This window comes from Danio rerio, chromosome 8 (genome assembly GCF_049306965.1).
Source record: "Danio rerio strain Tuebingen ecotype United States chromosome 8, GRCz12tu, whole genome shotgun sequence".
Lineage (NCBI taxonomy): Eukaryota > Metazoa > Chordata > Actinopteri > Cypriniformes > Danionidae > Danio > Danio rerio.
Genome location: NC_133183.1, coordinates 23,873,462 through 23,887,246, shown reverse-complemented (window position 1 = coordinate 23,887,246; position 13,785 = coordinate 23,873,462). Strand labels below are relative to the sequence as shown.

The 13,785-nt window shown below is 38.1% G+C and overlaps 1 protein-coding gene across 8 annotated transcripts in view; it reads left to right on the top strand.

Moving 5' to 3' along the window:
- The window catches only part of nphp4 (nephronophthisis 4), a 296,460-nt gene extending 284,619 nt beyond the window's left edge, over positions 1 to 11,841 (top strand). For all 8 annotated transcript variants that reach the window (XM_073910322.1, XM_068223140.2, XM_073910321.1 and 5 more), the window contains 4 exons: positions 2,792 to 2,963; positions 4,939 to 5,118; positions 6,861 to 7,004; positions 10,939 to 11,841. In XM_073910322.1, the coding sequence (XP_073766423.1) occupies positions 2,792 to 2,963; positions 4,939 to 5,118; positions 6,861 to 7,004; positions 10,939 to 11,079 (637 nt within the window). In that variant the 3' untranslated portion in view covers positions 11,080 to 11,841. The remainder of the gene's footprint in view (positions 1 to 2,791; positions 2,964 to 4,938; positions 5,119 to 6,860; positions 7,005 to 10,938) is intronic.
- The last annotated feature ends 1,944 nt before the right edge of the window (positions 11,842 to 13,785 follow it).

Genomic DNA, 13,785 nt, shown 5'->3' with positions numbered 1-13,785 from the left:
CAGCTGCTGTTAAGGGCAGCTCAGCCGCCAAGGACAGTACAAACGTTCTTCAAACCGTGTCCCCTGAGCTGGAGACCCCTCAGGCAGGGTGAAGAGCTCACACACAAAGACCTTCATTTTTAATACAGTCAAACTCTCGAATCCCCAGCAGGCAGAATGACATCAGCATCTCCAAAGCTCCTGTGGGCACACGACTGCCCACTGGCACCTTAAAGCAAGACACTGCAGGCAAAGAGGGGCAAAAAATAACTAATATTTATCACCATACTTCTCCAGCTGATTGATTACATAAAGAAATGCTAACTTTTTTTGCATTCCAAGTTGTGCTATTTATTATTTATATTATTTATCCCCTACAGGTGAATAAGTGCAATAAAAAACATTGCTAAAAATATTTATCACCACACTTCCCCAGTTGATTGCTTAATTGTTTTTGCATTTCAAGCTTCCTAAAATATTATTTATTCGCTACAGGTGAATGGGGGCTACACAATGCTAAAAATATGTGTCCCCAAACTTCCCCAGCTGATTGCTAAAGGTTTTTTGCGTTACAAGTTTCTAAGTGGATTCTATATTATTTAATTAAATATGCTCTAATTTAAATACATTTCTAATCTGAACATTGGATGAAGTCCAATCAAAAATTTTTGTTGCTTTTTCCTCATACACTTGAAAAAGAGATCAGTCACTTAAAATGGTTAATAAACCTATTGCCTTAAAAGCAACAAGTTGCCTTAAATGTGAGTAAACCCGTTATATCAGGAAAGTTGTCTAAGTTGACTTAATTTTTATAATTATGCACATTTTTACTTGCTTTTTGTTAAGAAAAGCCAACTAATCACATTAAAAGCAACAGGTTTACTCCCTTATTATATTTCCTTTTAAAGGGGTGGTCCACTACGATATCATATTTTAAACTTTAGGTGATGTTTAATTTAGCTGTGTGAACATAAACAACATCTCTGAATGTAAGACAAAGTTCAATGCAAAGGGAGACATTTTCTTTTAGAGAGTTAGCTTAGCAAAGCCTACAATAAACACATTTTTGGGACTACAAAAAAATACTTCCGGGCCTTGTGAGATTACAAACATACTTTTACCGTGCGCAAACACTGTGCAGCTAAGGGGCGTGGCCAGAGACGCTGTAATGTTACAGCAGAGGGAGCTAAAACCATTAAACTACATATTAAACCTTTTTCACATTATTAAATGTACATGCTGAATCACTGATATGTGTTGGTTTGCACTAATTCACAGTTATAAAGTTCAAGATCTGAGGTGAACTATCTGCTGCTACTTTCAGTAGTATGGCAATAAATGTGATGTAAAATGGCAATCAAACTCACATTATTAGCATTTAACACTGAATAAAGCACATGAGGTGTACCTGAGGCTTTCATTGTCATAGTTTTTTAGCTGCAAGAAAAAGAAGCCATGTATAAAGTATAAATTTGAGGTGTTGGCTAGAACAAAAACTCCTCTTAATATGGAAAATATTCCTTCTATTGCATGCCGTCGCTTTTATTTAGAACACAATTTAAATCAGCTTTTAGGGTCAACAGTCAGGCACACTGCTGTTAGTAGCCCCTTTCACACAGTGATACCGGTAAATATCTGGAAAATTTCCGGAAAGACTTTACCGGTATATTGAAAAAAGCGCTGTTCACACAGGCAAGGACGTTACGGAAATTTTCCGGAAAAGAGCATTCACACATCCATTCCAAAATACCGGTAAATTCTGACATCATTCACCACAAATGAGCTTTAAACGGCTGCGCTTGTATTTGTAAACATTTGACTAAATTACAAACTCTGTGGATAATCAGTATTGTGAACAACTTTCGCAGGATCACTTTCGCATGTCGAGATGTTCATAATATGTGCGTGTGCAGGCGCTCATATGCTGTTTCACAGGCACATGCCAAGCTTGATGGTAAACAAACAACGGCTTATCATAAGCATCTCATCGATGATTATTTACACAGTTGGCATTAAGAAGAACATATAAACGTGATCTGACTAACTTCTAGCAGCTAAATGTGTCTGGAAAAATATTCAAAGGCTTTTATCCTCACAAACCGCGCGGACGTAAATGCGTCTGACTGTTGTGATTGGCTAAAGCAGACGTCTCACGTCAGCACGTTCTAGACGTGCACGCGCTTATTACGGGAATCTTCCTTCTGCATTCACACAGCGCAGCATTCCGGCAAATTGCCGGTAATGTTACAACTTCTCTTTCCGGAAGATAGCCAGAACGAATTTACCGGTATTTTCAAAAAGGACCTGTTCACACATACAACCTTTCCGGAAAACTGCCGGCAAAAGGTCTGTATGTGTGAAAGGGGCTAGTGTCAATTTGGCAACCTGCACTTGCGTGTGTTTTGAATCAGGTGTGCAATGCCTAGTTCAACCACTGGGTGTCAAACTTACATACTGCACCTTTACAATTTGCTTTGGATGTTTTCTTTACATTGGACTGACAAAAAAAAAAAAAAAAAACCTTGAAAAGCTCCAATCCTCAGAACTGACAGGTACAGATAGATGCTTGAAAAAAGAGTGTTTTTGCCTTCAGTCTCTCGCTTTAAAGAAAGGGTGAATGGATGAATTTAAAAATGGGTGACATTTGAGTCTCTGAACATCTCTCTTGTGAAGATTTGTGATATGTGTGTGTCTTTCTCGGGGGAAGTGTGGCCTGTCAGGCTCGTCCAGCTATTGTGTCAGTGGATATGAAGCGAAAGTGATAAAGTGTCTTTTGTGTGCCTGTGGTTTTGTGCGGATCTCTCTCTGGCAGTGACCCCTGGCTGGCCTCCCCTGCGCAGATCTGGCAGGTTTACGTGCATTACTTGCAAAGGATGGACCTGAGCTGTGTGTGTGGTGCTCTGAGCTGGCATTCGCTGCTTCTGCGTGGCACACAAGCCATTCGCAGGGTCAAGTGCTACACGTCGCATCCCCTCGAGCTTCAGGTACGCATTTCAGGGTCAAAGGAAACATTCTGATTGGGGTAGCAGGCGCTGATCGGGGATTATGTGGCCTGTTTTTCCCTATAAATATGGGAATGATGAAAAATAATGAGATGGTAAGTAAGATGTCAAGTTTTTTTTTTTTTTTTGCTCCGAGCATGACTTTAAAGTTCAACTGTTTTTTGTTTGTCTTTTAATTTTCTTCTTCAAAAAATATGAGTACTATAATCAATATTGCAACATTTTTTTTTTTACTTTAGATTTAGAGCATGTTTGCCTTAAGTTATATAAGATTAAATATAAGTTATAAATAAATGATTGCAGAAAATAGTAAGTTACTAAATCTGACAACAAAACATTGAAATTACAAAAGCAAAATCCAAAAAGTGTGTGATGGCAACATTGTAGATTTACTTTACATAAAAGTAACGTTCGCCCAATCATGAGCATTTAGTGAACTCCAAAATCATTGTGAATCTACACTCAACGGCTACTTTTTTAGGTACACGTTACTAGTACTAGGTTGGACCCCCTTTTGCCTTCATAACTGCCTTAATCCTTCATGGCCTTCAACAAGGTACTGAAAATATTTGTAAGAGATTTTGGTCCATATTGTCATGATAGCATCACACAGTTGCTGCAGATTTTTCGGCTACACATCCATGATGTGAATCTACCATTCCACCACATCCCAAAGGTGCTCTATTGGAATGAGATCTGGTGACTGTGGAGGCCGTTTGAGTACAGTGAACTCATTTTCATGTTCAAGAAACCAGTCTGAGATGATTTGTGCTTTTTCAAGTTTTGGTGAGTCTATGTGAATTGTAGCCTTAGTTTTCTGTTCTTTCCTGACATCTCCCTAGAGATGGTTGTGCTTGAAAATCCCAGTAGATCAGCAGTTTCTGAAATACTCAGACCAGCCCGTCTGGCACCAAAAACCATGCCATGTTCAAAGTAGCAGATCGTCTTGACCATGTCTACATGCCTAAATGCATTGAGTTGCTGCCATGTGATTGGCTAATAAGAAATTTGTGTTAACGAGCAGTTGGTACCTAATAAAGTGGCCGTTGAGTGTGTATTTTTTTATTTTTTATTTACTTTATGTGTAGTCATGAAGTTTGCCCTGTGCGCTCGCGCTTTTTTGGGTGCGTTAATCTTGTCGATAATATTATTCAGAAGGTCATGATTCGCACTCATTAAATAATTGCTTTGTATAGTTTTTATTTTACATTCTTCAGGTGATACAATATTTTTCTTTATGACATAAATATTTTTGTATATATGTATTAAGTTGTTTAAAATTGTGTTTAGTTTTTTCAGTGTAACTCACAAAAAGCAAAGCGATTTTAGCAGCTTTTTTTCAGTCTCTCTTTAGCCTATACTGTACATTTGCTAAATATATGTCATCAGCTCCCACAATAAAGCACCTCAAGATGACTAGTAGACTCTAATAATATGTATTACTGCATGCCCTAAAAAATATGAACAGCAGCCTCGAACGTACATCACACAGTGCAGTAATAAAAACAATAAACCCCATTTGGTTGCAGCAGCATCAATAATTTGCTCTATTCAGCAAACTGCAGCAAAGAAACCCACAAAGCTTTAATGCAAATACACACAGAAAAGGGAAGAAGAATAATGAAACCTGAATTATCCAAGCATCATAAATCTCATAACGGGAATATCATGTTATTGTAAAAATGCAAGCTAAGCAAATCCATCAGCTCCCATGTTAACAGTGCTCTGTGTGCTCATATAGACCTTACTGTTGGGTTAATTGGTCTCATAGTAATGTTATACATCAGGCGCCAAGAAAAGATGATGAAGCAAACTAGCTCTACATTGTGAGCTTCTTGTGTTTTTTTTTTCTGACGTCCTGCATGTGGAGTTTTTCCCTGAAGATGCTGTCTCTGTTTTCTGTGCTTGATGCCAGGAGCTCAGTAAGTGTAAGATCTCCTGTGTTTGTGTGATCCAGGTGGATCCAGCTGAAGTTTTCGCTCTGCCGGCTCAGGGAGTTCAGGATGTTCGTGTGGGCCTGAGGGCTCTGAGGGCTGGAAGTCGCTTTTTTTACCTCAATGTTGTTGATGTGGACACACGGCAGCTCGTGGACTCCTGGCTGCTGTGCATCACATGCCGACAGCCTGTAATCTCCAAGGTGAAGCAGGAAAATGAGTGCAACAGTACAGTTCAAACCCCACATTCAGTTTCTCCATGATAAAGTTAGCATATAAACCTGTCAATATGCTATGTACTGTATGTATGTAACTGTATGTACACACACATGTGTATAAATATATATATATACAGTTGGAGTCTGAATTATTAGCCCCCCTGTTTGTTTTTTCCCAAATTTCTGTTTAACAGAGAAGATTTTTTTCAGCACATTTCTAAACATAATATTGGCTAATAATTCTGACTTCAACTGTGTGTGTGTGTGTATGTATACTGTATATATTTATTATATATATATTATAGGTGAGCATAGAATAATTTTTCAAATCTAGATTAATCTCAGAATTAATCTAGATTAAAATGGCTCATTTGAATTCTGCCAAAGGCATTCAGGATATGTGTGCTACCCAAATAATCTCTAAATAAAAGTCTTTGAGAACGGGTTTCTCAAGCCAGGTGGCGCATTAGACCAGGGGCTCATCTCCTGTTTCCAAAATGCAACACAAACTGTTCGAGAAACTGTTCTACTATAATAATTGGTGATGAAGATAAATGATGTTCATTAAGATGTACTTGTGTTTAATAACTGTTTATTCAGTTAAACTTGAATTTTGAACTGTCGGCCTACATAAGTTTAAAACAGCAATTTTTGATCTCCTCAATCAGACTAAAGTCATAATTAAACTAAACAGAAATTGAATGAAGAGATGTGGAGTATGCATATATTAGTGGCATTATTGAAATGTCTGTCTTTGAGCTGTGGGGGAAACCTGAGCACCTGGAAGAAACCCATGAGAACATAGGGAGAACATGCAGATTCCACAGAAAAACGCTAACCACTGAGTCACCGTGACACCCCTACTTTTTTATTTTATTTTTGTTAACATTTTAGGTTAATAAGTCCTTATTTTGCTGAAATAAAGTAAAAGTTTCAAATCTATTTAATTCTTCCCCCGACTGAAGATTTTCCTAACAGTCTAACAGTCATTCATTTAAGCAATTATTTAAATAATAGTACAATTATGATATTAATTTCATTATTTTACTATAAATACTGGAAGAAAATGTTTCATAATTGAGAATGTATATAATGAGAAATCCGTTTTAAATCCACACATGAAAACTTTTTAGTGAAATCTAAATACTAGTTGAAAATCGCCCTGTGCTTATTTATTTATTTTGTTAATTTAGTTTTTAAAGTTCTTATAAATAAACATATTTATTTAATTTGGTATTTATATATGATATAATTCCATTATTTTACTATATATGCCGGAAGAAAATGTTTCATAACTGAGAATGTATAGCAAGAGAAATGCCTTTTAAATCCACACATGAAAACTTTTTAGTAAAATCTAAATTACTAGTTGAAATCGCCCTGTGCTTATTTATTTATTTTGGTTATTGGTTAAAATTAAGATAAATCAAACTGACACACTGAAGATAAAAATCATCTTAATCAGGCTGACAGACAAGACTTCAGATGAAACATTTAATAAAAAAAAATCCCCACATGATATGATGCGATGTACAATCCACAATGTTAGTTATTCTTCGCCTATTTAGGATTTTAGCAGGGGAATGGCTAGCACTGAAAGGGTCTTAAAATTTCAGCTCCGTGACAGAGGATGTGGTGCATGAAGTCAGTGCTGGTGATTTAAACCTGACATTTTTACTCCAGTTATTTTACAGTGCGTATCTCGCCATGTGCTTTAACCTCCCCAGGCGTTCGAAATCAGCGTTCCTGTTGAAGGAGGGAAGGGCAGCAATAAAAAAATCAGTTTCACAAACCCCTACTCGTCCTCCAGAGTCTTCAATCTGCGCACCGACCGCCCGGACCTGCTACACTTTAAAGAGGAGCAGTTTCAGGTAAGGCAATCCAGCACGCCTTGAACTTTGTTACTGTTTAACAGCGAATGTTTTCAAACCAGAGCCCAGAGGAGAAGGATCTTGACACGTCTCTGTCTGGGAATCAATCGGCGTCTGTCTTAACTGTCATTCTCAGACACGATACACAGTATGTGAAGTTCTCTGTATATCGGAGAACTCAATTTGTGCCCCTTCTCGCAATGCCTCGTCCCCTGAGGAAACCATAAAGCTGCGTTCCAAAAACAAGTCTGATTCTCACAGTCAGATAGCAAACGTTCAATATTTCTCACCTTTAGGGCTCAGAATGATGCGTGTAGGTCTTCCATCCCTGCGTTAGACTTCAATTAAAAGCTGTTAATTGATTAGGTGATCAATACACGACCGTTGGCTATTACTTCAGATGGAGACACGGAACATTAGTTAGCCACAGGGACAGACTGTCTGGGATATATTACTATGGCTTTGGAGGTCACAAAGTAATTTTTCCCGCTCGCCATTTTGCGCAGAAATGGTGTAAAACAGACCAGGGTAAGATGTTAATTTCATCATTCAGTGCCCTCATTGATCGCCGTATGGTTTAGTGAGTTTCACACCCCGTATCTGGGCAATAAATAGCGGAACAATGTGAAATATGCAAGTGACAGTATTGAACACAATGGATTAATGACACCTCGGCGTCAAATAAAAGCGGAGAAGCTCATAAAGAAAGGAAATGGCCTGTTCCATTTTCTTGCTAGTCAACACGGCTTCAATTATCTTCTCTCGCGCTGGATTTATGGGCTCTATATTTTTGAAAAATGTGGCTGGAGTTGTTGCTCTTTTTTTTCACCTTCTTCGAGAAATAACAACTGTGTCATCGTAAAATAGGCGCAGAGCCAAAAGGCAACGGAGGAATCGATACGTGCGAGCTTTTGAGGAGATTATGAACTAAATCCTCCACTGTGTTCCATATGTCTTAGTCAGCCATTAGAGATAATGTATAAAGACAAAGGGAGAGCAATTTCTCTCATCTTCCTCTAAAAACTGGAGTGCAACCAATTTCTGTAACAACTGAGCTCAGGAATAGCAATGGGAATTACGGAGAATTTAACGATTGAAGATTCTAGTTCCACTTAAAGAACCAGTTCAGCCAAAGCACATCATTTACTCGCTTTCATGCCATTCCAAACCTGTACGGTCTTCTTTCTTCTGTGGGACAATATTCCGGCCACTCTTTTAAATGTAATGAAAGTGAATGAGCACTGTGGCTGTAAAGCTTTAAAATAACAATTTTGTTAACAACATTGAAGTACTTCACAATTGTGTACAGTGGTCCCTCGCCATAACGTGGTTCACCTTTCATGTCATGGATTTTTTTTTTTGTGCATTTTGACATGCTTTTTTTTTTCACAGTGCATTGTCCTAATTAGTGCAATTTGTTCTGTATCCTGATTGGCTGTAGACCATTGTCAATTAATCTGCTCCATGGCGTGACTCCTGTACAGTACAGAATTCGTTCAGCTTGCCAAACTGACATTAATCTTTGATCGCTGGCAGGGTGACTTGCTGTGCTGTATGTTTGCAAGTTTTCTCTCCAACAAAGCCCATAATGTCGGTAAAACATTCTGCACCCTTACAGGCGCACACGGTAGCACCCAAAAGGCATCGGAAGATGCTGACCATCGCACAAAAAGTTGAACTTCCGGACATGCTAAAGGAAGGTAGAAGTTACGAGAGTGTTTAAACAAGAGAAAAGCGTGGAAAGTTAATGCCTATCTGAGAACCTAGTGTAGTAAGGGGTTTAACAGCCTTAAAACATCCATAATAAATAAGCACACTTCTTCGCGGATTTCACCTATTGTGGGCGATTTTTTTTTTTTTTACGTAAATCCCACGATTAGCGAGGGACCTCTGTATTCAGAAAATACTTTTGATGGAAAACCTCAGATTTGGTATAGTGGACTAGCGTTATATTTGGCCTTGTACTGTAAGTATAAAATCAATACAGGTTTCCCATAACAATTGCTATAAAACGCCATTTCACACACTCTGAAAATAATAGGAATATTACTAACTGTTTACTTTTTCACAACATTATGCTAATATTGACACAAGAATGCAGTTAAAGAGTTTTTGTTAACTACAACTAAATTTATCAAAAACTACTTTTTAATAACTAAACTAAAGCTGTATATGTTTGAAATATAAGATAAAAAACTAATTATATTATTTAAAAACAAACACTTTTGCATATGTAAGTATTGCCAATCTTTAAAGTACACCTGTAACAAGGAAATATGATAATGCTTTAAAATAGGGTCCTTTTTGTAGCATTTTAACTACATTGGTTAACATTAACTATTGACATTAACTTCTGCAGCATTTCATGTGTATTATTGTTATTATAATTAATATTTTATGTGTTACGTGTGGTTTCTGTAATATTTATTGGCAAAGTAAAATTTATTCTTAAAATAAATGTATTTGTATTTTAATGTACAGTATTAGTTATTTTTATTTTATATTAATATTTTACTTAGTATTATTAATTCATAACGTTCATTGTGGTTCGCAGTGGGTAGTGCTGTCGCCTCACAGCAAGAAGGTCGCTGGTTCGAGCCTCGGCTGGGTCAGTTTCTGTGTAGAGTTTGCATGTTCTATCTGTTCTATCCACAGTCCAAAGACATGCGTTACAGGTGAATTGGATGGGTAGTAAAAAATATGCTGGATAAGTTGGCGGTTCTTTCCGCTGTGGAGACCCCAGATTAATAAAGGGATTAAGCTGAAAAAAAAATGAATGAATGAAATACTTACATATGCAAATTCAATTTAATTCATGTTTATTTCTATAGCGCTTTTACAATGTAGATTGTGTTAAAGCAGTTTAACATAGTAATTCTGGTCAATTGAACTGTGGTAGTCCAGTTTTAAGATTTGCAGTTCAGTTTAGTTCAGTTCAGTGTGGTTTAATTTTTACTGCTGAAAGTCCAAACACTGAAGAGCAAATTTATCGATGGGCAGCTCTACAAGTCCCAAACCATGCAAGCTTGTAGCGAGGAACACAATTTATACCAATTTCGGCAATTTCACTAGTTGGCGAAAGTGAAGAAAAGAAAAAAACTCAAGAGAAACCAGGCTCAGGTGGACACAACCATTTCTCCTCTGGCCAAACTTCTTGTGCAGAGCTGCAGTCTAGATACAGCAAGCTGGAAAACACTGGCATTCATCATGGAGAAACTGCAGGTGAGAGTAGGTCACCGGCGGGGGTTTAGGCTGGCCCACGGGATCAATGTAAAGACTTGTCTGTCACTGGGGTCTTTCAGAAATCATGCTCATGCTCTCCACTCCTTGACCGCCACAGAATCAGCTCAGAAAACGGCCTGGTACAGGATTATGGATACCTCTAGAAGTCCTCTGTGGTTGACATCATCTCTTCTCAGGTCTTGGATCAGATCAATGGCGCTGCACAATCTCTAGAGGCCTCGGAATGAGTAAAATAAGAAAATAATTAGCTTAGCTGCTGTTTATAATGTATTTAGAGAAGAGATTTTAAATATCAATGCGAAAATAAAGACATAGATACATCATACCGTTATGAGATGCATTGTGTGTACGCCTTACAAAAAGAAAGGTCTTTAATTAGTTTTGAACTGAGAGAGTGTCTGAGCCTCAGACGTTATCAGAATGGCTATTCCAGAGTTTAGGAGCCATAAATGAGATGGCTCAGCATCCTTTAGTAGACTTTGCTTTTTTGGGTACTACCAGAAGCCCTGAGTTTTGAGATATTAAAGAGCGGGTTGCATACATACACACATACGTGCATACATACATTAATGTTTAACCTGATTCTTGCTGATTTTGCAATTCTCTGATGTCTATTTTTACATGCCACTTACATTGTTATGTGTGTGTGCAAATAAATACATATTAATATGTGTGTGTTTGTGTGTTATAGATTGGAGGAGGAGAGCTCTACACCATTGGCCTGCGCTTTGCTCCAAGTCAGAACCCCGGCATGGAAGAGATTCTCATCTTCATAAATGACAAACAGGACAAGAATGAGGACACTTACTGTGTTCGAGTCCAGTACAGATAACACAACACCATCACACAACAAACTGATAAATAAACATTCATACACATCATGCACATTTATTTTTGCTAATATTATAAAGTTGATATAAACAACACGCATTAAAAAACAGATCAGACATATATTTAATATATAAATGCAGGTAATGAGCGAGATTCAAGAAATGGTTCACCCAAAAATTGTAATTTCTTCATTATTAACTCACCCTCAAGTGTTTTTTTCTGTTGAACACAGAAGAAGAGCATTTGATGAATGTTGAAAACCGACTTTGACATCCTTAGTAAGAATATTAAATGCTAGGGAGGTCAATAACTACTGGTTTCAAGTAGAAAGTGAATAAATAATGACAAGAGTTTTCATTTTCGGGTGAACTGTCCCTTTAACTGCATGCAGCTGAGTGAAACGTCTCTCACGTGTTTGGAGAAAACCACCCTGCGGTGCTGAAGCTGAAAGCGAGAAGGGATTCTCTGTAGAGCTGATGCTCATATCTGCGCTCTTGATGTGTGTGTGTGTTTATGGTTGTGCTGAAGCCCTGCTGTGATGTGTCATTAGCAGCGGAGAGCCGATGGCCACTTGCCCAGGACTTCAGCTCTAGATCTTCAGTAAGCAAGACGTGTGTGTATGACCAATCATTTTATTTGATCAAGTGTTCAGAGTTTTACGGTTGCACTCAATGAGGAAAGAGTGCTTACATATTGGGAAGAAAACACACTCATCTTTTATTGTGTTTTTTGTACTAGCATCAATAAAATGCTTTTTTTGGGGAATGATTCTTTGTATCAGTGGTGACATGCTGTGTCAGATAGTGCTGTTGTGCAGTGTGTGTTTGCGGCAACTGAGAAGGGTTTGCATTAACATCCGTGGACTAATCTCCTGGCTCCTATTAGAGCTACAGACGCTCTGAGTTTGAGATCACATAGATGACAATAAAATAGAGAACATTGACAATTTAGAATGACAAAAATTTCTCCTCATCCATACTGGAGTTTTGGAGTTTCAGTTTACACTATATGCCCTAAATCACGTGCTACACGACCATTCACGCTCACTGGGAATGCGCATATTTTGCTAGAATTTGTACTTGCTGCCTATGGGTTGCATAATAGTCATATGAAAGGGGCTTAACGAATCAATTTCTATTTCTATCAAACTAAAGCAGGGTCTGTATTGTTTTCAAAATACTGTTTTCATGTGACGGCGATGCTGGATGTCAGATATAACCAATGCTAAGCAGGGCTGAGCCTGGCAAGTACCTAGATGGAGGACCACATGGGAAAACTAGGTTGCTGTTGAAAGTGGTGTCAGTGAGGCCAGCAGGGGGCACTAAACCTGTGGCCTGTGTGAGTCCTAATGCCCCAGTAAAGTTAAGGGGACACTTTTCTGTCAGTGAGCGATGTTAAAGCGTGGTTCTGACTCTCTGTTGTCATTTAAAAATCCCATGACGAGAGAAAATTAGATAGACTACATTAATTAATGGCAAAACAGTAGATTTACATACAGTTTGGCAACTTTTTCTATTGTGTTTGAAAACATAGCTTTTTATGTAACCCGTCTTACATATCTAACCCTGTCTGGATCTGTCTTTTTTCTTGCTTTTGAATCTCTAAAACTCATCTAAAAGATTATTAGAAAAAGAAATTGGCTGACGTTTAACAGTAATGACTTACTTAGGTGTTAATTGCTAATTTCTTCTTATTATATTTATTTATTTACTTTTGTTAGTTTGTTAGTTTTTTACTTTATTTTTCTCTGAATATGGTTCAGAGAGGAAGGAATGTGATTAATTACCACCCAATATTGTGAAACATATTATGGTTTTTCTTTCACTCACTTATAATAACTCTCTGATTGAGAATTGCCACTTCTGGTAAAAAGTAGGGGTGTAACCCCAAATGTCCTCCATCAGCCCTTACCCATCATGGCCTGCCAATCATCCCCATCCATTGAGTTGACTGTCTCTTAACTCCTCCTATAGCTGGTGTGTGGTGAGTGTACTGGCACCATTGTCCTGTGGATGCCGTCACATCATCCAATTTGATGCTGCACACTGGGGGTGGAGTGGGGAGACCCCTTCATGATTGTGAAGTGCTTTACGTGTATGTCCACTGATTATAAATGCCCTATATAAATACATATTACATTACATAACAAGACGAATGCATTTAAAAACAAAATGCTCTAGTGTAATTGGCACCTCAGTTGAGATTATTCCTTCCTCTTTGCTTTAGTTATAGCACAAAATAAACAATGATGGACATCGTTAAACAATCACACATATAGACTTCCCTCACTGTATCACAAAGCTTGTTGTGTACCTTTACACACCTGTTAATCAGCACAACGTTTTCAGCATTGAAGAAAAAACTACAATTTAAAATATATTTCAAGAGTTCCCACTTAGATATGCTTGGCACTTATAGCAGGTTTGGCATGCTGTCCCGGGAGAGAACCCTGAGCTCGGAGATAATTGAGCCCAGGGCTCCCGCCCGGTCTAGAAGCATATCAGGAGAACCGAGATCAGGTAGGTCTCGATCGCTGCCCCTTTAAAAGGGGAGAAAAAAAAGGAGGAGATGGGGTGGAAGGGGGGATTCTTCCAAAACGAAGATAGAGCAATAAGGAGAAAGTGATCTCTTTATATTAATCTAGGATCATTCTGATCACTAGATTGATTCTGATCAATTTACTGATTACGGATGAGTGGCCAGCGGT